At 43.8% G+C, this 26518-nt stretch overlaps 1 protein-coding gene across 1 annotated transcript in view; it reads left to right on the forward strand.

The window, feature by feature from the left end:
* Positions 1–26518, forward strand: part of LOC120999089 (filament-like plant protein 3) — a 249859-nt gene that overhangs the window by 2661 nt on the left and 220680 nt on the right. The window contains exons 2-3 of the mRNA XM_040429961.1: positions 6470–6566; positions 18205–18285. Of these exons, the coding sequence (XP_040285895.1) occupies positions 18238–18285 (48 nt within the window). The 5' untranslated portion in view covers positions 6470–6566; positions 18205–18237. The remainder of the gene's footprint in view (positions 1–6469; positions 6567–18204; positions 18286–26518) is intronic.

Raw genomic sequence — 26518 nt, forward strand, 5'->3', positions numbered from 1 at the left:
TTTATGTTTTCTTGGGTGATGGTGATGTCCATTTTAAAAAAAAAAAAAAAACCTACAGCATTATGTGGAGGTTTCATTCGCACCTGGGTAATGGCAGAAGGTGCCAGGCGAGTACTCGCATTCACAGTAGGATTGGACTTGGATACACCATGGGGGACTTGTAGCGCTCTGGGGCGAGAGGGGTGGGGCGCTAATGGTCGAATGATCATGGTTAGGTTCGTTACCTTCAAAAGCCACGTCCATGTGTCTGCATTAACAATGTTATACTCCATTTACTACTAGAGCTGCGTTTATGAGTTGCTGTTGCATCACATCAATACCCTGTCACTTCAGGTTGCATTCATACAGCTGCGTTATACCTTGCTCTTCATGCTCAGAGCTGGGCCCATACCATGTTTTTAGGCACTACTCACATCCAGAGCTGCGTTCACCCACCTGTTCTTACATCAGTTGCTGCATATTCGGCTTCCACTTAAAGCTGCATTTTTTTTTTTTTTCGTTGCTACATCATGGTTACTGAGTATTTTCTCTAGGGCAGTCAGTGCACCGCTCTGATACCGTTCTCCCGATAAACATAGCTGCTTTCTTTCAGGTTTACGTTTCTTTCCTCACTGGTGGTTATGTTATAGGCCTACTTTTTCTGTTTCACGTCAGCAGGAAAAAAAAAAAGTGTCCTGTTCTTTAGTCCTGGTTCGCATTCACTCAGACTAGTCTCCTTTTACTTCTGGTTCGCATTCACTCAGACTGGTCTCCTTTTACTTCTGGTTCGCATTCACTCAGACTGGTCTCCTTTACTTCTGGTCCGCATTCACTCGGATTGGCCTCCTGCCCCAGTTCACCATGCAGTCCTCAGCGGTTAGTGGGCTAATAGGAGTAAGATTCCTACTATGTTTCACAAGTAGTTCATTTGTTTTCACGATAAGGGTCTTCTCTTAGCGAACTGTAATGCCTCTGGCGCTTTTCTCTCATCTGTTTATTCACGGTTGGTTTAATGTATTATTTAGGCACCTGGTTCGGTTCACTAACGTCGATGCATATCCCATCAGGTCTAGCTCACATTTTAATTACTTATCGTCACTGCAATGTCATCGAGTGCAGTCTTGGCTTCGGGAGCCTGATGATCTCTTCAGCCTCATGGCTCTGTGGGGCTTATGACCGATCTTCATGTTGTTAGGGGTACGATATGGTTATAAGCTTGTTAGTGTCCTAGGTTTATTGTCGAAGGGGGTCTTGGTTATGCAAGTCCCCAAGTCATACTGGTGCTGCATAAGTGGATAAAAAAAAAAAAAAAAATATATATATATATATATTAAAAATAAATAATAATAATAAATCGCCATTTGTTTCGCATTCATGGCTACGCCATTAGAGTCTCTGACGCATTGCTTCTCCGTTTAAGTTTGACGCGCATGGCCCCGCCATTAGTGTCTCTTGCGCATGGCCCCGCCATTAGTGTCTCTTGCGCATGGCCCCGCCATTAGTGTCTCTTGCGCATGGCCCCGCCATTAGTGTCTCTTGCGCATGGCCCCGCCATTAGTGTCTCTTGCGCATGGCCCCGCCATTAGTGTCTCTTGCGCATGGCCCCGCCATTAGTGTCTTTTGCGCATGGCCCCGCCATTAGTGTCTTTTGCGCATGGCCCCGCCATTAGTGTCTTTTGCGCATGGCCCCGCCATTAGTGTCTCTTGCGCATGGCCCCTTTCGCGCTTGGTTCCACCATTAGTGTCTTTAGTCCCTCTAGCGCTTGGTTCCACCATTAGTGTCTTTAGTCCCTCTAGCGCTTGGTTCCACCATTAGTGTCTTTAGTCCCTCTAGCGCTTGGTTCCGCCATTAGTGTCTTTAGTCCCTCTAGCGCTTGGTTCCACCATTAGTGTCTTTAGTCCCTCTAGCGCTTGGTTCCGCCATTAGTCTCTCACGCATGTCTTCAGTTTACATTTTACTCACACAACTCCGCCATTCGAGGTTGGCTGCGTGGTCCCGCCACAGCATGTTCATGCCTTTTCTGCATTCAGGCCGCTCGCATGCCTCGGTCAGCTGTGGCTCGCGTTACAATTCTTCTCGTGGTGGCTCGTAGGCGCGGCTTTGCCATTAGAACCTCACTCACATTATTGTTGTAGGTCGTTGGGTCTTCATTGTTTCTTTTCAAGCAGTCATCCCAAGCCTTCCTTTCGGACATCAACTTCTCCCGGGTTCGCATTTTCTCACATTTAATCTCTCGAGGTTCTTGAATTATAGACCTATTCTCCCAGGGAGATGACCCTGGGGTCTCACAATTCCGCTTCTCAAGGGGTTGTTAAAAAAAAAAAAAAAAAAAAAAGGTAAACAACTATACTATGGCATCAGGTTCGTCCACAGGGAGTCCGGTCACCACTACAGGTGATTACGAAGTCTGTCACGACTACAGACTAAGTCCTGTCTCACCACTACAGGCGATTTACGAAGTCTGTCACGACTACAGTATAATAAGTCCTGTCACGACTACAGGCGATTTACGCAGTCTGTCACGACTACAGACTAATAAGTCCTGTCACGACTACAGGCGATTTACGAAGTCTGTCACGACTACAGACTAATAAGTCCTGTCACGACTACAGGCGATTTACGAAGTCTGTCACGACTACAGACTAATAAGTCCTGTCACGACTACAGGCGATTTACGCAGTCTGTCACGACTACAGACTAATAAGTCCTGTCACGACTACAGGCGATTTACGCAGTCTGTCACGTTTACTGACACGATAAGTCCTAGCACGACTACAGGCGCAGCATAGGTAGTCTATCATGACCTTAAGCTCGTCCTGTCATAGCAGTAGGCATTGTGTGTACATTATGTCTTCATTATAGGCACGCTTACTTCATCTTCAAACTCAGGCTGAGGGTGTTGGTGTTGCACCTTGTACCGGTCCATCTTCAAGTGAGAGGTACAACAATAAGGCGCAATATATATAGTCTGTCACGTCTACGGACACAAGTCCTATCACTATCACAGGCGCAGCATACATAGTTATCATGACTTTAAGCTTATTTCCTGTCACAACTGCTAGTATAGTGGGTATGTTTTTTCCTCAGTGCAGGCGACATTAGCTCGTTAATTTCAACCAGCCATGTATTCGTGCTTATGGTTCCCCAGGCCTGGTGAGTCTACACATTTCACTTGATCCATTACTAGAGTTAAACGGCATACGCCATCTTCTAACTTTTGGGTCCTTTATAAAATAATAATAATTAAAGCGGTCGCCTGGGGAATAAGTATAGGTGAAGTATTTGCCACCAGTAACAGTTGGTGTCCAAGCAGGACCCTTAGCGAATGGTTGGACTTCATTTAAGCCCTTCCATCAGATTCACCATTGTTGTTTCAGTCCGCAGCTCTCGGGATTCAGACCTCCTCGTAATATGTTCATATGTTTGTCAACATAGGAGTAAATCGTTCCTGATTACCGACCACTCTTTCAAAAGCATCAACTTTAGCTACCTTCAAGAACAATGTGCCGTCGCACGTGACAAAGAGGTAACGTATATAGAAGTCTCTGATATGTACGGTATTTTCCGCACCTTCGTCGTGTAGTGTCTTTTGAGTGCAAAGCGGGTGTCGTAATGGTATGTATATGTTTTACTCTAAACTAAGGTCTACGCTTTTTGGCCACTTTAGGCTGCCCTACCGCAGCAGTTATGGCACAATTCTACTGCTTGTTGTAGATGGGTGTACCCATCCTATCTAACCCGTTCTGATAGCCGATCCGACCACAAGTGTTAAGCAAAGAAGTTTGCTGAATTTGTGGGAGGGGAGGGTCATTACAAGGCTACTTACATGCACCTGTGAGCCCAGGCTGGCTGGTTACTAGGCTATTTATAGGCACCTGTGGGTCCAGACTGACGCCGATTCAGCTGATTTCACCCACCCACCCACTCCATCTTACAGTCACTTCATACTAGGGTGGCCCACTTTAGGCTGCCCTACCGCAGCAGTTATGGCACAATTCTACTGCTTGTTGTAGATGGGTGTACCCATCCTATCTAACCCGTTCTGATAGCCGATCCGACCACAAATGCCATTTGCTGAAGTGAGACAACTCGGTTAAAGGGTTTCTATCACCAGAATTAACCCTATTAACCTGGCTGACATTAGCGATGTGCTAATGTCAGCAGACCCTAACTGTACTATTTTTATGCTCATGGATGCCCCCGTTACTGCACAATTTTAACTTTGATGATATACAAATTAGCCTCTAGGAGCAGGGGGGGAGTTGTTCCTGTTCCTAGAGGCTCGGTTCTCCCACCTCAAGTCACGCCCTGTCGTCCTTGATTGACAGGGCCAGGCAGCGTTCGTCTCCTCCTGCCGGCCCTGTGTGCTGGGACTGCGCAGGCGCGAGATTTATCTAGCGCACAGGGCCGGCAGGAGAAGACGAACGCTGGCCCTGTCAATCAAGGACAGTAGGGAGTGACTTGAGGTGGGAGAACCGAGCCTCTAGGAACAGGAACAACGCCCCCCCTGCTCCTAGAGGCTAATTTGTATATCATCAAAGTTAAAATTGTGCAGTAACCGGGGCATCCATGAGCATAAAAATAGTACAGTTAGGGTCTGCTGACATTAGCACATCGCTAATGTCAGCCAGGTTAATAGGGTTAATTCTGGTGATAGAAACCCTTTAAAAATGAATCTGTCCTAAAGAACCATATGGTTCCTTAGTCCTGCTGTACAGGCTTCTTGCTCAGGGCTTCGTCAGGCACATGTTACCTAATTTTAAGTTCCTATGTATGTGCAGCCACTGCTGTGTGAGCAGCAAAAGACAAGCACCTGTTTTGGGATCATTTTGGATCCCAGCAACTGTAACCTGAGCAGTCAGACTTTTTCTGGTTTACCCAATGCACATACTATAGTAGTCTGGTGATAGAAAAGTTTTGTGTCTGTGACAATTATTATTGTTTTAATAATCAGGAAAATGTGTAGCATATCTACGATTACATCTGTGCAGTCCTGTAAGGGCTTATTCACACAGTCAGGGTTTGGTCAGTGATTTCCATCAGTGATTGTGAGCCAAATCCAGTGGTGGAGGCAGAGAAAAGGTATAGGGGAAAGATCTGCTCCTGTTCTGTGTTCAGACCCGCACTTGGTTGTGTGAATAAGACCTAAGCAGGCATCTCATGAGCTGCAGAATTTTTTCTCTTTTAGGCTACTTTCACACTTGCGGCAGGACGGATTCGACAGACTGTTCACACTGTCGGATCCGTCCTTCCACTATTTCGCCGTGCTGCCGGACCGCCGCTCCGTCCCCGTTTACTATAATGGGGACGGGGCGGAGCTCCGGCGCAGTACGGCAGTTCGCGGTGAGAGGCCGTGGACTAAAAAGTCGGACATGCAGGACTTTTAGTCCGGCGGCCTTTCGCCCCGCGCGCCGGAGATCCGCCCCCGTCCCCATTACAGTCAGTGGGGACGGAGCGGCGGCACGGCGAAATAGCGGAAGGACGGATCCGACATGGTGAACAGCCTGTCGTATCCGTCCTGCCGCAAGTGTGAAAGTAGCCCTAGGCCTCTTTCACACTTGCGTTGTCCGGATCCGGCGTGTACTCCACTTGCCGGAATTACACTACGGATCCGGAAAAACGCAAGTGTACTGAAAGCATTTGAAGACGGATCCGTCTTCCAAATGCGTTCAGTGTTACTATGGCAGCCAGGACGCTATTAAAGTCCTGGTTGCCATAGTAGGAGCGGGGAGCGGGGGAGCAGTATACTTACAGTCCATGCGGCTACCGGGGCGCTCCAGAATGACGTCAGAGCGCCCCATGCGCATGGATGACGTGATCCATGCGATCACATGATCCATGCGCTTGGGGCGCCCTGACGTCACTCTGAAGCGCCCCTGGAGCTGCACGGACGGTAAGTATGCTGCTCCCCCGCTCCCCGCTACACTTTACCATGGCTGCCAGGACTTTAGCGTCCCGGCAGCCATGGTAACCACTCTGAAAAAGCTAAATGTCGGCTCCGGCAATGCGCCGAAACGACGTTTAGCTTAAGGCCGGATCCGGATCAATGCCTTTCAATGGGCATTAATTCCGGATCCGGCCTTGCTGCAAGTGTTCCGGATTTTTGGCCGGAGCAAAAAGCGCAGCATGCTGCGGTATTTTCTCCGGCCAAAAAACGTTCCGTTCCGGAACTGAAGACATCCTGATGCATCCTGAACGGATTTCTCTCCATTCAGAATGCATTAGGATAATCCTGATCAGGATTCTTCCGGCATAGAGCCCCGACAACGGAACTCTATGCCGGAAGACAAGAACGCAGGTGTGAAAGAGCCCTTACTTGTAAACAAACTGGAATGGATGGTAAATGTGGGGCTGTCACTGCTGCCATTTGTTTCGATTGGGGTTTGAGTGTTGAACCAAAGTGCTAGGTTTCCCTAAAGTTATATTTAACAATTGTCTCCCTGACGCAAAGTCTTAAATCAGCATTTTTTTTGTTCTGTTCCTCAAAAGCTTCAGTGTCCCGAGTTTCAGTTTGGAAGGAGATCACTGGAAGATGCTGAGGAGTCTGCTCTACAGTGCTGCACTTCTCCCAGACGTGTCTTCATAGGTACGTGGGCTTTTAGCTTACAAAGAGGCAGGAAGGAAAGAAATTAAGCACAAGATTGCTGGCCTCTTGTGGCCTCTTTTTTCCTATTATTCATGGGAAAATGATCACGAGGGAACCCTGACAGATGTCTTCTAGGCAGTTCACAAGCATGTATTTCTCACATACAGTCATACAGCCCCCATAATCTGAATCTAACAATGTGACCCTATGGACAAAAAAAATCCCACTGCATAAATATCAATGAGTTGAATGAATGACGTGCTGTTTTCTTGTATGCTTCTTCCAGTGGCTACAGAAGGGCATCTCCTCTGATTCAGGGTTCAGTCGTCCTGAACATTGCTTTTGCAGTCTTTCGGAATAGGCAAATCGCACATCATGTGCATCATGGGGCAGGAGTACATTAACATTCCATGATGTACAGTGGCATGCAAAAGTTTGGGCACCACTGGTCAAAATTATTGTAATTATGAACAATTAAGCAAGATGAAAATTAAATTATCTCCAAAGGCCATAAAGTTAAGGATGACACATTCCCTTTGTATTTTAAGCAAAAACAACAATTACATTTTCAAAATAACAAAAATGGAAAAGGGCCCGAAGCAATACTTTGGGCACCCTTCATGGTTAGTACCTAGTAGCACCCCCTGTGGCAAGTATCACAGCTTGTAAATGCTTTTTGTAGCCAGCCAAGAGTAATTCAATTCTAGTTTGAGGGATTTTCATCCTTTCTTCCTTGCAAAAGTCTTCCAGTTCTGTGAGATTCCTGGGCCGTCTTGCATGCGAAGCTCTTTTGAGGACAGATTTTCAATGATGTTCAGATCAGGGGACTGTGAGGGCCATGGTAAAACCTTCAGCTTATGTCTTTATTCTACTGTGGATTTTGAGGTGTGTTTAGGATCATTATCCATTTGTAGAAGCTATACTCTTTCCAGCTTTTTTTAGAGTTGGTGTTATGTTTGCTTTCAGAATTTGCTGGAATTTCATTGAATCCATTCTTCCCTCTACCTGTGACATGTTCTCCGTGCCATTGGCTGCAACATAAACCCAAAGCATGATTGATCCACCCCCATGCTTAATGGTTGAAGAGGTGTTCTTTTCATGAAATTCTGTGCCCTTTCTTCTCCACACATACTTTTGGTCATTGTGGCTAAAGAGTTCTATTTCAATTTCATCGGTCCACAGGACTTGTTTCCAAAATGCATCAGGCTTGTTAAAGGGGTTATCCCATCTTAGACAATGGGGGCATATCGCTAGGATATGCCCCCAATGTCTGATAGGTGCGGGTTCCACCTCTGGGACCCGCACCTACAAGGAGAACGGAGCAGAGAAAGTTGAGGAGGGCGCATTGCGCATGCGCAGCCGTCCTCAATTCATTTCTATGGAACCGCCAAAAATAGCCGAGCGCTGGCTCGGCTATTTCTGTCGGCCCCATAGAAATGAATGGGAGCGGTGGCCGTGCATGCGCAGTGCGCTCCCATTCACTTCAGTGGGAGAGGTGGGGAGCTGCACCTGTGGTGGACAGACCCTGGGAAACCCGGGGTCCTCCAGCCGCAACTCTCCCCGGCTACGATCTCCTTGTAGGTGCGGGTCCCAGAGGTGGGACCCGCACCTCCCAGGCAATGGGGGCATAAATCTTCCTGAAGGTCTTTTGCAGTTAGGCCAGGGTTATGATTTGCCTTTCTAGAAATCCTAAGAGCAGCTGTTTCTGACTTTTTTCCTGGTCTTCCATATCTTCTTTTGACTGTTAACTGCTATTTCTTAATTACATTTCGAACTGAGGAAATGACAACCTGAAACTGTTTTGCTATCTTCTTATAGTCTTCTCCTGCTTTGTGGGGCTCAACCATTTTCATTTTGAGAGTTTTAGGCTACTGCTTGGAAAAACCCATAGTTACTGTTTTTGGGACAAGGTTAGAGTAGTCTGGGTATTTATAAAGCTTTGAAATTTGCATCACCTGGACTTTCCTAGTAATGATTGTGAACAAGCCTAAGGCCCAACAGGCTATTTAAGGTCTGAGATCTCGTTGAAAGTTATCTGACCGCTCAAATCTCCTTGGGTTCCCATACTTTTGCAAGGTACTAACTGTTTTTTTCACTCTAAAATTGTACAAAAGCAAAATAAAGTAATTCACTGATATTGCTTAAAATGTTGAAAAGTGTGTTTCATCTTTAACTTTATGGCTTTTGGAGATCATTTTATCTCCAACTTGCTTAACTGTTGACAGTAACAGTAATTTTGACCAGGGGTGACACTGTACAAATTCATGATCTTACTGACAGGGAGAGACGGAGAGAAGAACTATCACAGAGAGGTGCTATCTGCACCTTCAAGATTGTTACAAAGAGCAGTCATTTTCAGTGTTTGGATCATTAGAGATAAAAGTATTATCTGTACTTAAATTTTTATGGAGAGAGGTAGGCATTGCTCTCTGTACCTACATCATTACATGGAGTTCTTACTTTCTGTACCTACATCATTACTAGTGTCGATTGCAAATATTCTAATCGTGAATTTTTTTTATCGGGAATATTGGCACTTCGAGAATTCGCGAATATCTAGAATATACTGTAGTGCTTTATCTTCGTAATCGCGAATATTCTAGATTTTTTTTCATCAGTACCCATGATCCCTCACTGCTTTTTGCTTCTGGGCCAATGAGAGGGCTGAAGTATCTTTGACTTTAGGAGTTGTGTATCGCAAATTTTTATCGGAAATGTTTGTTATTGCGAAATGTCCGATTGACGATTTTTGCAATAAAAAAAACAATGACTGGAGATCGCGAATTTGCGAATATATCATGAATATTCGCCCAAATATTCGCAAAATATCGCGAATTCGAATATTGCCCCTGCCGTTCATCACTGATCATTACATGGAGTTCTTAATATCTGTACATACATCATTTCATGGAGTTATCACGATCTGTACCTACATCATTACATGGAGTTCCTACTATCTGTACCTACATCATTACATGGAGTTCCTACTATCTGTACCTACATCATTACATGGAGTTCCTACTATCTGTACCTACATCATTACATGGAGTTCCTACTATCTGTACCTACATCATTACATGGAGCTACTACTATCTGTACCTACATCATTACATGGAGAGAGGGCAGTACTGCAGTATCTGGGCCTACTGTACATAATTTATAGGGAGATACTGGATAGCAGCACTATTACTGACCGCATAGGGGCACCTATTCAACAACTCCAACTGTTGTAAATACATATTAATATAAAATATTTCCTATTATATTTTGCTTTACATTTTATGATCAGTACATCTGTACACCTAACATTCCAAAATTCATTAAATTCATTAGAAGATTATAGAAACAAAAAAGTAATGGCTAGAGGACAGCATTATTTGGGCACATGAAGAAGAGGTGAATTAAAATATAAAGATCAGCAGTTTTTCATTCATCTCTCCTTAGATATCTATGGAAAACTCTTTGAGTCGATCAGGGTGCTGTATGTTAGAAAATTATAAAATGTGTAGAAGACAATATAGTATGTTAAATGGACACTTCTGTTATAACTTTTTCAAATAATTTTTGGCATTTTTTTTAAGAGTTTTCATTTCGGCAGTGTAGTATACCATTGAAAAGTAAATACAAAATATTGCCCTTGTGTAGTAATCGTCACAGAGTGATAAGACTCCTATATTGATAGTTCTCCCACTGTTAGTTTAATGCTGCTGTGAAGGAAAGATGTTTTCTGAAGGGTGATCCTCAGTATGATAGTAGATTTAGAATTGGGATAACAGTATGACCGCTCTATTGTTCTCTTGATAACCCTAGATAAAGATGTCCACAGAAGAGAATTGCATTTATTAGTGTAACGTGTGATGTACTAATTGAGTCCCTCATCCCCTCCCCTCTCTGGTCATAGTCAATGTTCTGACTGAGAAAGTCAAGCGAGGCTGTCTGCCATGCTAAAAGTCCAAACAAAGAGGAAGTTAAGAGCCAGGGAAGGAAGTAGAACACATGGGGGGTAATTTATCATGAGGGGAACATTTAAAGTCAGTTTTGCTCGAGTCTGTGTTGATGTATTTTATGTCACCTTTATCAAATATCACATGTTGCTTGATAAATTTGTCTTAGGCCTCTTTCACACTTGCGTTGTCCGGATCCGGCGTGTACTCCACTTGCCGGAATTACACGCCGGATCCGGAAAAACGCAAGTGTACTGAAAGCATTTGAAGACGGAACCGTCTTCCAAATGCGTTCAGTATTACTATGGCACCCAGAACGCTATTAAAGTCCTGGTTGCCATAGTAGGAGCGGGGAGCGGGGGAGCAGTATACTTACAGTCCGAGCGGCTCCCGGGGCGCTCCAGAGTGACGTCAGAGCGCCCCATGCGCATGGATGACGTGATCCATGTGATCACATGATCCATGCGCTTGGGGCGCCCTGACGTCACTCTGAAGCGCCCCGGGAGCCGCACGGACGGTAAGTACACTGCTCCCCTGCTCCCCACTACACTTTACCATGGCTGCCAGGACTTTAGCGTCCCGGCAGCCATGGTAACCACTCTGAAAAAGCTAAATGTCGGCTCCGGCAATGCGCCGAAACAACGTTTAGCTTAAGGCCGGGTCCGGATCAATGCCTTTCAATGGGCATTAATTCCGGATCCGGCCTTGCGGCAAGTGTTCCGGATTTTTGGCCGGAGCAAAAAGCGCAGCATGCTGCAGTATTTTCTCCGGCCAAAAAACGTTCCGTTCCGGAACTGAAGACATCCTGATGCATCCTGAACGGATTTCTCTCCATTCAGAATGCATTAGGATAATCCTGATCAGGATTCTTCCGGCATAGAGCCCCGACGACGGAACTCTATGCCGGAAGACAAGAACGCAGGTGTGAAAGGGCCCTTATCCTTAAAGGCAATTTTTTATGATTGCATGTCACTTTTGGCTAAAATCATTTTTCAATTGACCTTTATAAAAAATATTGAGCTGTTCTGTCACAAAGGGTTAACAGTGTGACTGGTACTTTCACTTTGTGAACCTTATCTCTAAACTAATAAGAGGTCATAAACAGTTATTTAAGCCATATTCTTATCAGTAAGATAAGAACTGAGCTATAATGAGTGTTTATAATGTCAGAGAGCAAAGATAAGGAGTCCGTCTGCTCCTGGTCTGACGGAAAAGACCAATCCAAAAAGAAAATCCAAAGGGTACTACTAGAGCATCTCAGCTCTGTATAGAAAAAAAGGACGTCATATCTTTAGTAAAAAACGATAAAAAAATTGTTTTCAGCTCAAAATGAGTACAATGCAATAATTAAAAATAAATTGCCCCAAAAGGTGTACATAGCCTTTAAACTTAAGCTTAACACTTTTGTCTAGAAAGGCTTCTCCAGTTTTCCTACTCCACCCTCCTAATGGAGTGAGAGTGCGACTCAGTGATAAGTATGGAGTGAAACTCGTTAACATTGCTAACCATGCCCTCTTTTCCCACTCATATTTCAAAATTGAAGTAAGTGGTGTGAAAATGCAAAAAGTCTCAAAGTTTTTACGCAAGTGAGCCCAAAAGCCCCATTATACAACTTTTTGGGCCCAAAATTCTGGAGTGAAGGCATGTAAAATCAGGGCCATGGAGTGACTTCATTTAATTTATGAGGGGAATTTATAATTTGCGGTTGTTTTTGTGTCATTTTAAATCTGTTTTTGCTTTGTATGCCTGCGGCACATTTATGAAATGGCGCACCTTAATAATATATCTGGCGTGGGTGCAATGTGGTTTACATCTTTATGGGTTACCTGGCTTGGGTTGTGACTTTTTTTTGCGACACATAGTAAATGAGCCATAATCCAGGTCCAGACTCACTTTTTTCTCTTACAAGGTTTACATTAAAATGTGGTGAGGAAAACCAAATGTTGCAAAATTGACCAAATGTCGCAGAAAATGTCACAATCGCCACAAAACTGTATAAAAATAAAAATAAATGACATAGAATACTCACATATAGGCTGTTAACACGAGATATCCCTTTAATGGTGGATTAGCTTTTTATTTTTCTAGGAAGTAACACAGACAAACATCCTTTTCTATCTCGCCAGTGCTATGAGTAAGTCTGGTTGGTGCGTGACCATTGAAATTGATTTTCACGAAGCACAAGGGGATATTGCCATTCTGTCAATGTCAGCAGTAACCATGGAGATTGTTCCTTCATGCCGGAGCCGTATAGGGATGGACATTACACAACATCTTCACCGCACTGAGAAAATAAGAGTGGTCCTTAGTATACCTAAATAGCAATGTATTACACGCCATCAGCGACGGTTTTAGTCTTGCTAAATAAAGCAGTCCATCTGCATCCTTTGTTGCTGAACCAGTATGCTGGGAGTTGTAGTCTCACAATGACCAGGGTGCAGAATAAAAACTGACAGGCTTAAGGCTACTTTTACATCAGCGTTTTGGATTTCCGGTTTTGAGATCAGGCAGAGGATCTCAAAACGGGCCCAAAACGCTTCCGTTTTGGGTCAATGTATTGTGAATGGGGTATGCGCCGTTTACAATGCATCAGTAAGTCTTCAGTTCCAGTGGCATTCCGTTTTGTGACCGGACATAAAATCGCAGCAAGCAGTGGTTTTGTGTCCGGTCATCGAAACGGAACAATCCAGTTCCGTCACTAAAAACAATGTATGTCAATAGTGCCGGATCCAGTGTTTTCTGAACCGAAAAAAACCCCAGATTCGTCACCCATTGACTTACAGTGTTTTTTGTGACGGATCTGGTTTGTTCCGCTTTGCAATAACATAACCGCGTGTGAACGTAACGGATGCATCCTGATCAGGGCCGTCTTTAATATTGATTGGACCATGGGCAAAGATCCCGCCTTCCCACACCCTAGCATGCAATCACGCCCTCCACCACAACAAACACACAAAAAATATGCAGTGTGTGAGTATATCATAGCCAACCCACTGCTTTCCCTTAGGGAAGCATTGGGAGGCTATTGTGCATGCGTGGCTTCATAGAGATGCTTTGAATCAATGCATTTCTATGCATTGATTAGCGTGAATGCCAGTGGACGTTCACTGGACTAGGAAGCACCTCTAGTGGCCGTCCGATTAGTGGCCCGTAGAGGTGTTCCTTGGCAGTAATGTAAATACTGCCTTTTTTTCTGAAAAGGCAATGTTTACATGAAAAAGTTTGCAGAGACGTGCTATAGCCACCAGAACTACTACCTATCAGCCCCCATATGCCGCCTATCAGCCCCCATATGCCGCCTATCAGCCCCCATATGCCGCCTATCAGCCCCCATATGCCGCCTATCAGCCCCCATATGCCGCCTATCAGCCCCCATATGCCGCCTATCAGCCCCCATATGCCGCCTATCAGCCCCCATATGCCTCATATCAGCCCCCATATGCCTCATATCAGCCCCCATATGCCTCATATCAGCCCCCATATCAGCCCCCATATGCCTCATATCAGCCCCCATATGCCTCATATCAGCCCCCATATGCCTCATATCATGCCCCATATCAGCCCCCATATGCCTCATAGCAGCCCCCATATGCCTCATATCAGCCCCAGCGCCATATGCCTCTCTTTAGCACCCATATGCTTCTCTTTAGCCCCCATATGCCTCTCTTTAGCCCCCATATGCCTCTCTTTAGCCCCCATATGCCTCTCTTTAGCCCCCATATGCCTCATATCAGCCCCCATATGCCTCATATCAGCCCCCATATGCCTAATATCAGCCCCCATATGCCTCATATCATGCCCCATATCAGCCCCCATATGCCTCATATCAGCCCCCATATGCCTCATATCATCCCCCATATCAGCCCCCATATGCCTCATAGCAGCCCCCATATGCCTCATATCAGCCCCCAGCGCCATATGCCTCTCTTTAGCACCCATATGCTTCTCTTTAGCCCCCATATGCCTCATATCAGCCCCCATATGCCTCATATCAGCCCCCATATGCCTCATATCAGCCCCCATATGCCTCATATCAGCCCCCATATGCCTCATATCATCCCCCATATCAGCCCCCATATGCCTCATAGCAGCCCCCATATGCCTCATATCAGCCCCCAGCGCCATATGCCTCTCTTTAGCACCCATATGCTTCTCTTTAGCCCCCATATGCCTCATATCAGCCCCCATATGCCTCATATCAGCCCCCATATGCCTCATATCAGCCCCCATATGCCTAATATCAGCCCCCATATGCCTCATATCATGCCTCATATCAGCCCCCATATGCCTCATATCAGCCCCCATATGCCTCATATCAGCCCCCATATGCCTCATATCATCCCCCATATCAGCCCCCATATGCCTCATAGCAGCCCCCATATGCCTCATATCAGCCCCCAGCGCCATATGCCTCTCTTTAGCACCCATATGCTTCTCTTTAGCCCCCATATGCCTCATATCAGCCCCCATATGCCTCATATCAGCCCCCATATGCCTCATATCAGCCCCCATATGCCTCATATCAGCCCCCATATGCCTCATATCATCCCCCATATCAGCCCCCATATGCCTCATAGCAGCCCCCATATGCCTCATATCAGCCCCCAGCGCCATATGCCTCTCTTTAGCACCCATATGCTTCTCTTTAGCCCCCATATGCCTCATATCAGCCCCCATATGCCTCATATCAGCCCCCATATGCCTCATATCAGCCCCCATATGCCTCATATCAGCCCCCATATGCCTCATATCAGCCCCCATATGCCTCATATCATCCCCCATATCAGCCCCCATATGCCTCATATCAGCCCCCAGCGCCATATGCCTCTCTTTAGCACCCATATGCTTCTCTTTAGCCCCCATATGCCTCATATCAGCCCCCATATGCCTCATATCATGCCCCATATCAGCCCCCATATGCCTCATATCAGCCCCCATATGCCTCATATCATGCCCCATATCAGCCCCCATATGCCTCATATCATGCCCCATATCAGCCCCCATATGCCTCATAGCAGCCCCCATATGCCTCATATCAGCCCCCAGCGCCATATGCCTCTCTTTAGCACCCATATGCTTCTCTTTAGCCCCCATATGCCTCTCTTTAGCCCCCATATGCCTCTCTTTAGCCCCCATATGCCTCTCTTTAGCCCCCATATGCCTCTCTTTAGCCCCCATATGCCTCTCTTTAGCCCCCATATGCCTCTCTTCAGACCCCATATGCCTCTCTTCAGACCCCATATGCCTCTCTTCAGACCCCAGTGCCTCCATCAGTCTCATATAAAGTAAAATAAAATAAAAAAACTCTTACCTTTCCTGCTCCGGGGCACTGCCGCTCTTCACTGCCCCCGCTCAGTCTTCCTCCTTTTCAGTCTGCTGTGCTGTGAACTGGCACGCACAGCGTGACCTCACATCTGCGCAGCCTTCACAGCGAAGAGCCAAGGACCAGGAAGAGGTGAGTATAGAGCTTTCACCGCTTCCCAGTAAGTCCTTCACTATGCGAGCCATGCCGCTCGCATAGTGAAGGATAGGATCGGGACACAGAGCTGGCACAGAGCTGCCTTGGGCCCCCAGGAGCAACTTGGCCCAGGGCAGCTGCCCCTTTTGCCCCGTGTTAAAGGGAACCTGTCATCAACTTTATGCTGCCCCTACTAAGGGAGGCATAAAGTAGAGACTGGTGAATTGATTTCAGCGGTCTGTCATTTATAAGTTAAAAGTAAGTGGTTGCTGAGAACCAACATTACAATCATCGCAGACTGGGCCTGGAAAAGAGTCACGGCCACCTGAGAAGAGTCCTGGTTATTCATGAATTCCTGCTCTCCTGCCCACCTGCTGATGACTGACAGTCTTCTACCTAGTTTTCTCCCTTTCTCTCTAGGAGAGAACTGCCAATCATCAGCAGATGGGTGAGAGAGCAGGAGATTGTAATAACCAGGACTCTTCTCAGGTGGCCGTGACTCTTTTCCAGGCCTGGGCTGCAATGATTATGATGCTGGTTCTCGGCAACCACTTACTATTAGCTCATGAGTGACACACCGCTGAAATCAGCATTTCTGTCACTATTTTATGCTGCACAGAGTGAGGTCAGCATATACAGTCAGGTCCATAAATATTGGGACATCGACACAATTCTAACAACAATTCTAACATCCTAACAAGTGGGAGGCACATATGCAAACTGTTGTAATTCCTACACCGTTCACCTGATTTGGATGTAAATACCCTCAAATTAAAGCTGACAGTCTGCAGTTAAAGCACATCTTGTTTGTTTCATTTCAAATCCATTGTGGTGGTGTATAGAGCCAAAAATGCTAGAATTGTGTCAATGTCCCAATATTTATGGACCTGACTGTAGTTGATGACAGGTTCCCTTTAAAGACGGCCCTGATCCTGATGCATCAAACATAATGGAATTTTTTTTTTTGGTCTGGTTTTGAGATCCTCTAAACCAAAATGCAGAAGTGAAAGCAGTCTAACTTGATTAGTGGGAGAAAGAGTCAGCACTAGAGATCACCAAATCGATGTGTATGAATCAAATTCACTCAAAAATCTGCCTTCTTGAGCAACATATGCAGACTGTCCATGCGCAGCTACACTTCCGGTTGTACCCAGACATGGGCAGCGCTTGCACAGTCAGCAGCTACGCTGGTCAGGTCGAAGATACATTGCAACGCTCACTTATATTCAGATTTTTATTTTCACTTATTTGTGATTTTTAATCATGGTTTATTTCAGCTGATTTCAGTTTTGTTATTTAGTATTCATGTGTTGCAGGCACATTCAGTATATTTGCAATTTATAACTTTAGGATGTTATATCCTTCGAATCAGAAAGGTGGGTTTGATGAGACAGCAAACCGAAAACTGACTTGGTACTAGAAGAAAAGAAAAGGGGGGGTGGATTGAGTCAGGGAAAGTATGCCGTGGGGCTGCTTGGCATGGAGATGCACATAAATGAGACATGAGTGTTCCAGTCTGTAATCCCAACCAATTCTTCACTTCATTTTTAAAAGGGCAAAGTTCATCAAAAGTCCAAAATGTCACAGAAAGTCACAAAAAATACACATAATGTTACACCACAAAAAAGGCTTCTTCACATGTCTGTGAATCACATACGTGTGCTGTCTGTATTCTCCATGTACAGCACACGTATCCACTGGTTTTAGTGAGTTCGTTCACACCTTTGCTTTTGCACTGATCGACGCAAACTTCTTTGGACTATTTTGTGGTTATTTTTGCATCCGTTTCTGTCAGTGATCTATTATATGAGTAAAATGTTATAAAAAAAAATAAGGTTTTTGAAAAACTTAATAAACACAACTGATGCAAAAATGGGATCCCCCATGGAAAAAAACATGGAGAACCATCCCGAACTCAGACCTCAGATGCAACACGGTCAGAGTATTTGCATCTGGATCTGTGAATAAGCCCTTAGGCTGCAGTTGTCCTCTTTGCTCAGTTGGTTAAAATCCTGAGTGATATCTGGTTCTAGGAAAGCTGGGTGGCCCCCATCTTGACCTCCATTACAGCTAATCCAGATGTGTTCATACAACATGAAGGTGCAGGAGATGCATCACCGCATAACTAACGAGATTTGTCGATTGTAATACAAATCTTTTTCGGGGAAAAAAAGAAATGCTGCAAACTGAATTTGAGATTGCTCAGAACTGATCGGTTCTCCTTTTCTGCCCCCAGCTTTCTCATTCGGGAGCAGACGGACCTGAGGACATGGAAAAGCACATCCCCATGCATCCGTTACCAGAAGAGATTCAGATGGTAAAATAATATGCCGTAATGTAACTCTATGCTTACTACAAACTCAGCTCTGCTATACCGACAGACGTACCCGTTAGTTATAGAACACTCTACGCTGATGCAGATGTTTAGGAAAATATCCGACACAGCCACTCAGGGTGGTCCTTGTTAGAATACATGTTTAACTCTTTCTGTGCTGTTCAGCATTGCTCACGATGATATTTACATGCACATATAACAAATGGTTACAGAAGAAGATGCGGGATTGACAGTAGAAGTTCCGAGGATCCTACAGAAGCTGCCATTTCAGAGCTTAGATGGTTCATAGCAAGCAAATAGCAATGGGCCAGTCTGACTGGTGCTCGCTGCTATCTATTAATCTGGACTGCAGCCCAATGACTCAACCTGCTTTATGTCAGACTTACATTTAACAGCCTTTAAAGGACCTTGGGTGCATTGTGTTCACTTCTTCGAGTGAGCAGCGCTAATGCAATAAACACAGTGCACAGAGTACAAATAATAAAAAACATCCTCAATTTGCATGTAGGTCACTGCGCTCCTCTGTCTCGGAGGGACATGTGGTCTCATGCCCTGCTGCCAGACGCGGATGCCCCTGAACCTTCATGATGAAGTGCCCTGTCTCTCTGAGAGTCATTGCTATTCAGAATACTCTGTGTAAAATAACCATTGCATTGCACAAACCACAGGACAAGCACTGTAAGGATACCTACATATTTAGTTTTTGGTTTTTTTTGGGGGGGGGGGGCACTATTTTGGTTTGTAAAAAATGCCATGAAATCCATGTGTTTTTTTTTTCACAAGCGTTTTATTTGATGTTTATTTTTTGATCATACAATGCTTTTTCTCAGACTTTTCTATTTTCTGTAGAGAAGAATCTGAAAAAATGGCATGATGGGATTTGGAAAAAAACTAACAAAAAGAATTGGACCCAAAAACGCACTACAGAGTGCCGGGTGTAGGGTGTTTTTTATAATTTTCTATTTTGTGTTTTATAATTTTCTATTGGCCAACCTGTAATTGTATCTAGCCTTTAGCAGTTTTTTTGTTCCTAAGTAAGGAGGTAAAAACACATTGAGCGTTGAAAAAAAAAAATCTTGGTGTAAAACCACCAGTATAATAGTTGGAAATACAAGGAAAACTGTAGGAGAGAGATGAATAAGGACTGGTAATATTTGGTAATTAAGGAGTCTGATATTGTAAAAAAAAAAAAAGTACGTTTGTGAGAAGTTATTATATTGTTTTTTTCATTAATAAAAAAAAAAAATCTAACTTTTTTTTTCTTGTTTTTCCTTCCTACAACTTAATTGCATCACAATCGTATTTGGGCAGAGATTATAGTATTATAGTATGGTATCATTGCTGATCCTGATCCTTCTGTTTCATTAATAAAATGCCAGAACAATATGTAAAAGTATGTTCACACACTTACATTTTTGCAAATCCTTCTCAAAATTTCTGCAACAAATCTGTGACTATAGTGATTGTTCTCCAGTATCTCTTAGCTGTGGAGAAGACCAAGGTAACTCATAAATGCCTGTATGAAATTCTAAAATTGGTACAAGGCATTTATAATAAAACATATAGTTAATGAGTAAATATTAACTAGAAATTCATTTTTATTTTATAATTCTGTAAAGCAATTAACTAAGTTAGTGCGAGCGTGGAATCTTTTCGTAAAAAGACCACATAGTGTTAAGCTTAGTTTTAGCTTTTGGACTGTTAGGAAGGATTATATATTCTGGAACGGACAGTTCAGTAGAAGTGTTCTTATTTGAGAAAAGTAGCAGTGCACGAACACAGTGTTCCTCTAATGATAACCTCTCATAACAGCTCATGTTGTCCCTTATTTTTAATAAAATAAAACAATGATTTTTACATTGGAACCTGCAGCATTCATTTTTTTGTACAATTTAGAAAAGGAGATCATATATCCATCTTTCTTGAGTACATTTTGTATTTTCCATTAACAACAGTAAAACGAATGGCAAAAATATTTGTGCCCTAAAGTCAGGATCATCGCAGGGACCACAGGCATAGCAAAATAGCGGAATGTAACTAGGGTCCTGTGGGCATCAGGATACATTTTGGATTTTCCCTCATATTGCTAGGGTCTATAGAGATACACGTTCCCCCTACCCAAAAATAGCTAGACCATGAACACTAATTACCACAACATAGTTTCTGAATGTTGCTGCCCTACTGATCGAAATCATTGTACTAAGACCAAAGTTACTGCCATACAGTGATCAAAAATACCAGCTGTGATTGGAGTCATTCGCTTTCCCTTTTCTTCTTTATTCTGCCCAGACCACCAAGAAGCATTCCCCCAGCCACGACTTGTGCCTGTAGACATTCATCTTAGACTCCTAATTTTTCAGTATCCTCCCCACCTCTACACTCATCATCCATAGATGGTAATAATGTCCTCCCCGGTGCCCTGCACAGTTATAGTGTCCCCTCTTGTGCCTCACACACTAATAGTGCCCTCTTTCTATCCGCACACAGTAATGGGGTTCCCATACAGTAGTAATGCCTTGTTTGTGCTCCCATGCAATAATACTGTGCCCCTCTGTACCCCCGTGCAGTAATAATGTCCCAGTGCAATAATAATGTTCCTCTTTGTTCCCCCACGCAATAGTAATGCCCCATTTGTGCCCCCATGCCATAATAATATTCCCCTTTATTCACCATACAATAATAATGTTCCTCTTTATTCCCCCACGCAATAGTAATTCCCCCAGTTGTGCCCCCCATGCCATAATAATGTTCCCCTTTATTCACCATACAATAATAATGTTCCTCTTTGTTCCCCCACACAATAGTAATGCCCCCAGTTGTGCCCCCCATGCCATAATAATGTTCTCTTAATCCTAATTTCTGTCTCCTTTGCACCAATTAGAATAAAAAACAACAACTCCCCCTAGCATGTTCCCACCATGAGTATGTGCCCCATTTGTGCCCCCATGCCATAATAATATTCCCCTTTATTCACCATACAATAATAATGTTCCTCTTTATTCCCCCACGCAATAGTAATTCCCCCAGTTGTGCCCCCCATGCCATAATAATGTTCCCCTTTATTCACCATACAATAATAATGTTCCTCTTTGTTCCCCCACACAATAGTAATGCCCCCAGTTGTGCCCCCCATGCCATAATAATGTTCTCTTAATCCTAATTTCTGTCTCCTTTGCACCAATTAGAATAAAAAACAACAACTCCCCCTAGCATGTTCCCACCATGAGTATGTGGACTTAGTCCACTTCCTCTTCCTTACTGTTCAGGGTCTAGTGCAGGTGGCACAATCCAGTGACGTTGTTGAGGCACCTGACATCCTCTGCGTTCTCTCCACCTCTGATAAGCCACAGGCCTAAAACATCCTGCCTACCATTGTAAATGTTGGCGCACAGAGCCAATGGCTCTTTGTTCCGCTATGCTTTTCAACTGGAGTTCTCCTCATGTTAGGGTCATTTAGATTTTGAGGTGAGTGGTAGGATATATGATCCCAAAGGTGGACACACAGCGTAGCTTTCATTTTGTATCTGCTCTTGGAAAATGAAAGCTGCACTGTGATAGGTTGGTATGGGCAATAAAGACAGTTTTTCTGTCGACCATGTCACTAATGGTGTGTTCACATCACATTTTTGTCCCACGTTTAACCTATATGATATCTAAATGTATAGGTTTCTTCTTACAATGGAGCTCTATAGTGACAGATACTACTGTATGGGATCTGTCTGAGCCATCCGTGTAATGTCTAAATAATTTGTATACGTTAAATGTGGGACAAAAACATGATGGGAACACAGCCGGTCGGATCTCTTTGCATTCCGGCATTGCCAAAGTTTGTAAATCTCCGTCCGGCCCCATAACACTATAATGGAGATCGGCGGAGATCCGTCCGCATTCTGGCCAAAATAAAGACCAGTTTTAGCGTAAAATAAGTACTTAGAATGCAGTAATAAAAATGACCTCCATAGGTGTCCATAGCCTTTAAATATTTGTGTAAAAATGTTGGAGTTGCTTTTTTATGCAATCTGCTATGTACAACTCAACCAGCAAAACAACAAGCCCCCAAACTGTAGGAGGTTGTTTACACCGCCTGCTACAGCTGATGGCCACTTTCACACGGTCAGTATTTGTTCAGTATTTCTAATAAGAAATTCAGAGGTAGTTCTAGTTCTTCTCTGTAGGTTCAACTCCTGGTTTTGGCTTGAAAGACTGATGGGAAATACTAACCAAATTTGGACTCTGTGAAAATGTCTTATAGAAGAGTCCAACTTCAAACTGTATTTCCACCATCTGCATGTATTAGCAAAGTGATCTGACTAGTTTTTAAGTAATTTCTAACCCGCGCCGATTGGTGATGATTGGTGATTTAACCACTTAAGGACCACAGGTTTATACCCCCTAAAGACCAGGCCCTTTTTTACAAATCGGCACTCCACAACTTTAGCGGTTTATTGCTCGGTCATGCAACTTACCACCCAAATGAATTTTACCTCCTTTTCTTCTCACTAATAGAGCTTTCATTTGGTGGTATTTCATTGCTGCTGACATTTTTACTTTTTTTGTTATTAATCGAAATTTAACGATTTTTTTGCAAAAAAATGACATTTTTCACTTTCAGTTGTAAAATTTCGCAAAAAAAACGAGATCCATATATAAATTTTGCTCTAAATTTATTGTTCTACATGTCTTTGATAAAAAAAAAATGTTTGGGTAAAAAAAAAATGGTTTGGGTAAAAGTTATAGCGTTTACAAACTATGGTACAAAAATGTGAATTTCCGCTTTTTGAAGCAGCTCTGACTTTCTGAGCACCTGTCATGTTTCCTGAGGTTCTACAATGGCCAGACAGTACAAACACCCCACAAATGACCCCATTTCGGAAAGTAGACACCCTAAGGTATTCGCTGATGGGCATAGTGAGTTCATAGAACTTTTTATTTTTTTTCACAAGTTAGCGGAAAATGATGATTTTTTTTTTTATTTTTTTTTTCTTACAAAGTCTCATATTCCACTAACTTGTGACAAAAAATAAAAAGTTCTATGAACTCACTATGCCCATCACGAAATACCTTGGGGTCTCTTCTTTCCAAAATGGGGTCACTTGTGGGGTAGTTCTACTGCCCTGGCATTCTAGGGGCCCAAATGTGTGGTAAGGAGTTTGAAATCAAATTCTGTAAAAAATGACCAGTGAAATCCGAAAGGTGCTCTTTGGAATATGGGCCCCTTTGCCCACCTAGGCTGCAAAAAAGTGTCACACATCTGGTATCTCTGTATTCAGGAGAAGTTGAGGAATGTGTTTTGGGGTGTCTTTTTACATATACCCATGCTGGGTGAGATAAATATCTTGGTCAAATGCCAACTTTGTATAAAAAAATGGGAAAAGTTGTCATTTGCCAAGATATTTCTCTCACCCAGCATGGGTATATGTAAAATGACACCCCAAAACACATTCCCCAACTTCTCCTGAGTACGGAGATACCAGATGTGTGACACTTTTTTGCAGCCTAGGTGGGCAAAGGGGCCCATATTCCAAAGAGCACCTTTCGGATTTCACTGGTCATTTTTTACAGAATTTGATTTCAAACTCCTTACCACACATTTGGGCCCCTAGAATGCCAGGGCAGTATAACTACCCCACAAGTGACCCCATTTTGGAAAGAAGAGACCCCAAGGTATTCGCTGATGGGCGTAGTGAGTTCATGGAAGTTTTTATTTTTTGTCACAAGTTAGTGGAATATGAGACTTTGTATGAAAAAAAAAAAAAAAAAAAAAAAATCATCATTTTCCACTAACTTGTGACAAAAAATAAAAAATTCTAGGAACTCGCCATGCCCCTCACGGAATACCTTGGGGTGTCTTCTTTCCAAAATGGGGTCACTTGTGGGGTAGTTATACTGCCCTGGCATTTTCCAGGGGCCCTAATGTGTGGTAAGTAGGTAAATGACCTGTGAAATCCAAAAAGGTGCTCTTTGGAATATGGGCCCCTTTGCCCACCTAGGCTGCAAAAAAGTGTCACACATCTGGTATCTCCGTACTCAGGAGAAGTTGGGGAATGTGTTTTGGGGTGTCATTTTACATATACCCATGCTGGGTGAGAGAAATATCTTGGCAAAAGACAACTTTTCCCATTTTTTTATACAAAGTTGGCATTTGACCAAGATATTTATCTCACCCAGCATGGGTATATGTAAAAAGACACCCCAAAACACATTCCTCAACTTCTCCTGAATACAGAGATACCAGATGTGTGACACTTTTTTGCAGCCTAGGTGGGCAAAGGGGCCCATATTCCAAAGAGCACCTTTCGTATTTCACTGGTCATTTTTTACAGAATTTGATTTCAAACTCCTTACCACACATTTGGGCCCCTAGAATGCCAGGGCAGTAGAACTACCCCACAAGTGACCCCATTTTGGAAAGAAGAGACCCCAAGGTATTCGCTGATGGGCGTAGTGAGTTCATGGAAGTTTTTATTTTTTGTCACAAGTTAGTGGAATATGAGACTTTGTATGAAAAAAAAAAAAAAAAAAAGAAATCATCATTTTCCACTAACTTGTGACAAAAAATAAAAAATTCTAGGAACTCGCCATGGCCCTCACGGAATACCTTGGGGTGTCTTCTTTCCAAAATGGGGTCACTTGTGGGGTAGTTATACTGCCCTGGCATTTTCCAGGGGCCCTAATGTGTGGTAAGTAGGTAAATGACCTGTGAAATCCTAAAGGTGCTCTTTGGAATGTGGGCCCCTTTGCCCACCTAGGCTGCAAAAAAGTGTCACACATGTGGTATCGCCGTATTCAGGAGAAGTTGGGGAATGTGTTTTGGGGTGTCTTTTTACATATACTCATGCTGGGTGAGAGAAATATCTCGGCAAAAGACAACTTTTCCCATTTTTTTATACAAAGTTGGCATTTGACCAAGATATTTATCTCACCCAGCATGGGTATATGAAAAATGACACCCCAAAACACATTGCCCAACTTCTCCTGAGTACGGCGATACCACATGTGTGACACTTTTTTGCAGCCTAGATGCGCAAAGGGGCCCACATTCATTTTATGAGGGCATTTTTAGACATTTGGATCCCAGACTTCTTCTCACGCTTAAGGGCCCCTAGAATGCCAGGGCAGTATAAATACCCCACATGTGACCCCATTTTGGAAAGAAGACACCCCAAGGTATTCAATGAGGGGAATGGCGAGTTCATATAAATTATTTTTTTTTGGCACAAGTTAGCAGAAATTGATTATTTTTTTTTTTTCTCACAAAGTCTCCCTTTCCGCTAACTTGGGACAAAAATTTCAATCTTTCATGGACTCAATATGCCCCTCACGGAATACCTTGGGGTGTCTTCTTTCCGAAATGGGGTCACATGTGGGGTATTTATACTGCCCTGGCATTCTAGGGGCCCTAAAGCGTGAGAAGAAGTCTGGAATATAAATGTCTAAAAAATTTTACGCATTTGGATTCCGTGAGGGGCATGGTGAGTTCATGTGAGATTTTATTTTTTGACACAAGTTAGTGGAATATGAGACTTTGTAAGAAAAAAATATATAATTTCCGCTAACTTGGGCCAAAAAAATTTCTGAATGGAGCCTTACAGGGGGGTGATCAATGACAGGGGGGTGATCAATGACAGGGGGGTGATCAGAGAGTCTATATGGGGTGATCACCACAGTCATTGATCACGCCCCTGTAAGGCTCCATTCAGACGTCCGTATGCGTTTTGCGGATCCGATCCATCTATCAGTGGATCCGTAAAAATCATGCGGACGTCTGAATGGAGCTTTACAGGGGTGTGATCAATGACAGGGGGGTAATCAATGACAGGGGGGTGATCAGGGAGTCTATATGGGGTGATCACCACAGTCATTGATCACGCCCCTGTAAGGCTCCATTCAGACGTCCGTATGCGTTTTGCGGATCCGATCCATCTATCAGTGGATCCGTAAAAATCATGCGGATGTCTAAATGGAGCTTTACAGGGGGGTGATCAATGACAGGGGGGTAATCAATGACAGGGGGTGATCAGGGAGTCTATATGGGGTGATCAGGGGTGATCAAGGGTGAATAAGGGGTTAATAAGTGACGGGGGAGGGTGTAGTGTAGTGGTGCTTGGTGCAACATATTACTGAGCTACCTGTGTCCTCTGGTGGTCGATCCAAAAAAAGGGGACCACCAGAGGACCAGGTAGCAGGTATATTAGACGCTGTTATCAAAACAGCG

This window comes from Bufo bufo, chromosome 4 (genome assembly GCF_905171765.1).
Source record: "Bufo bufo chromosome 4, aBufBuf1.1, whole genome shotgun sequence".
Taxonomy (NCBI): domain Eukaryota; kingdom Metazoa; phylum Chordata; class Amphibia; order Anura; family Bufonidae; genus Bufo; species Bufo bufo.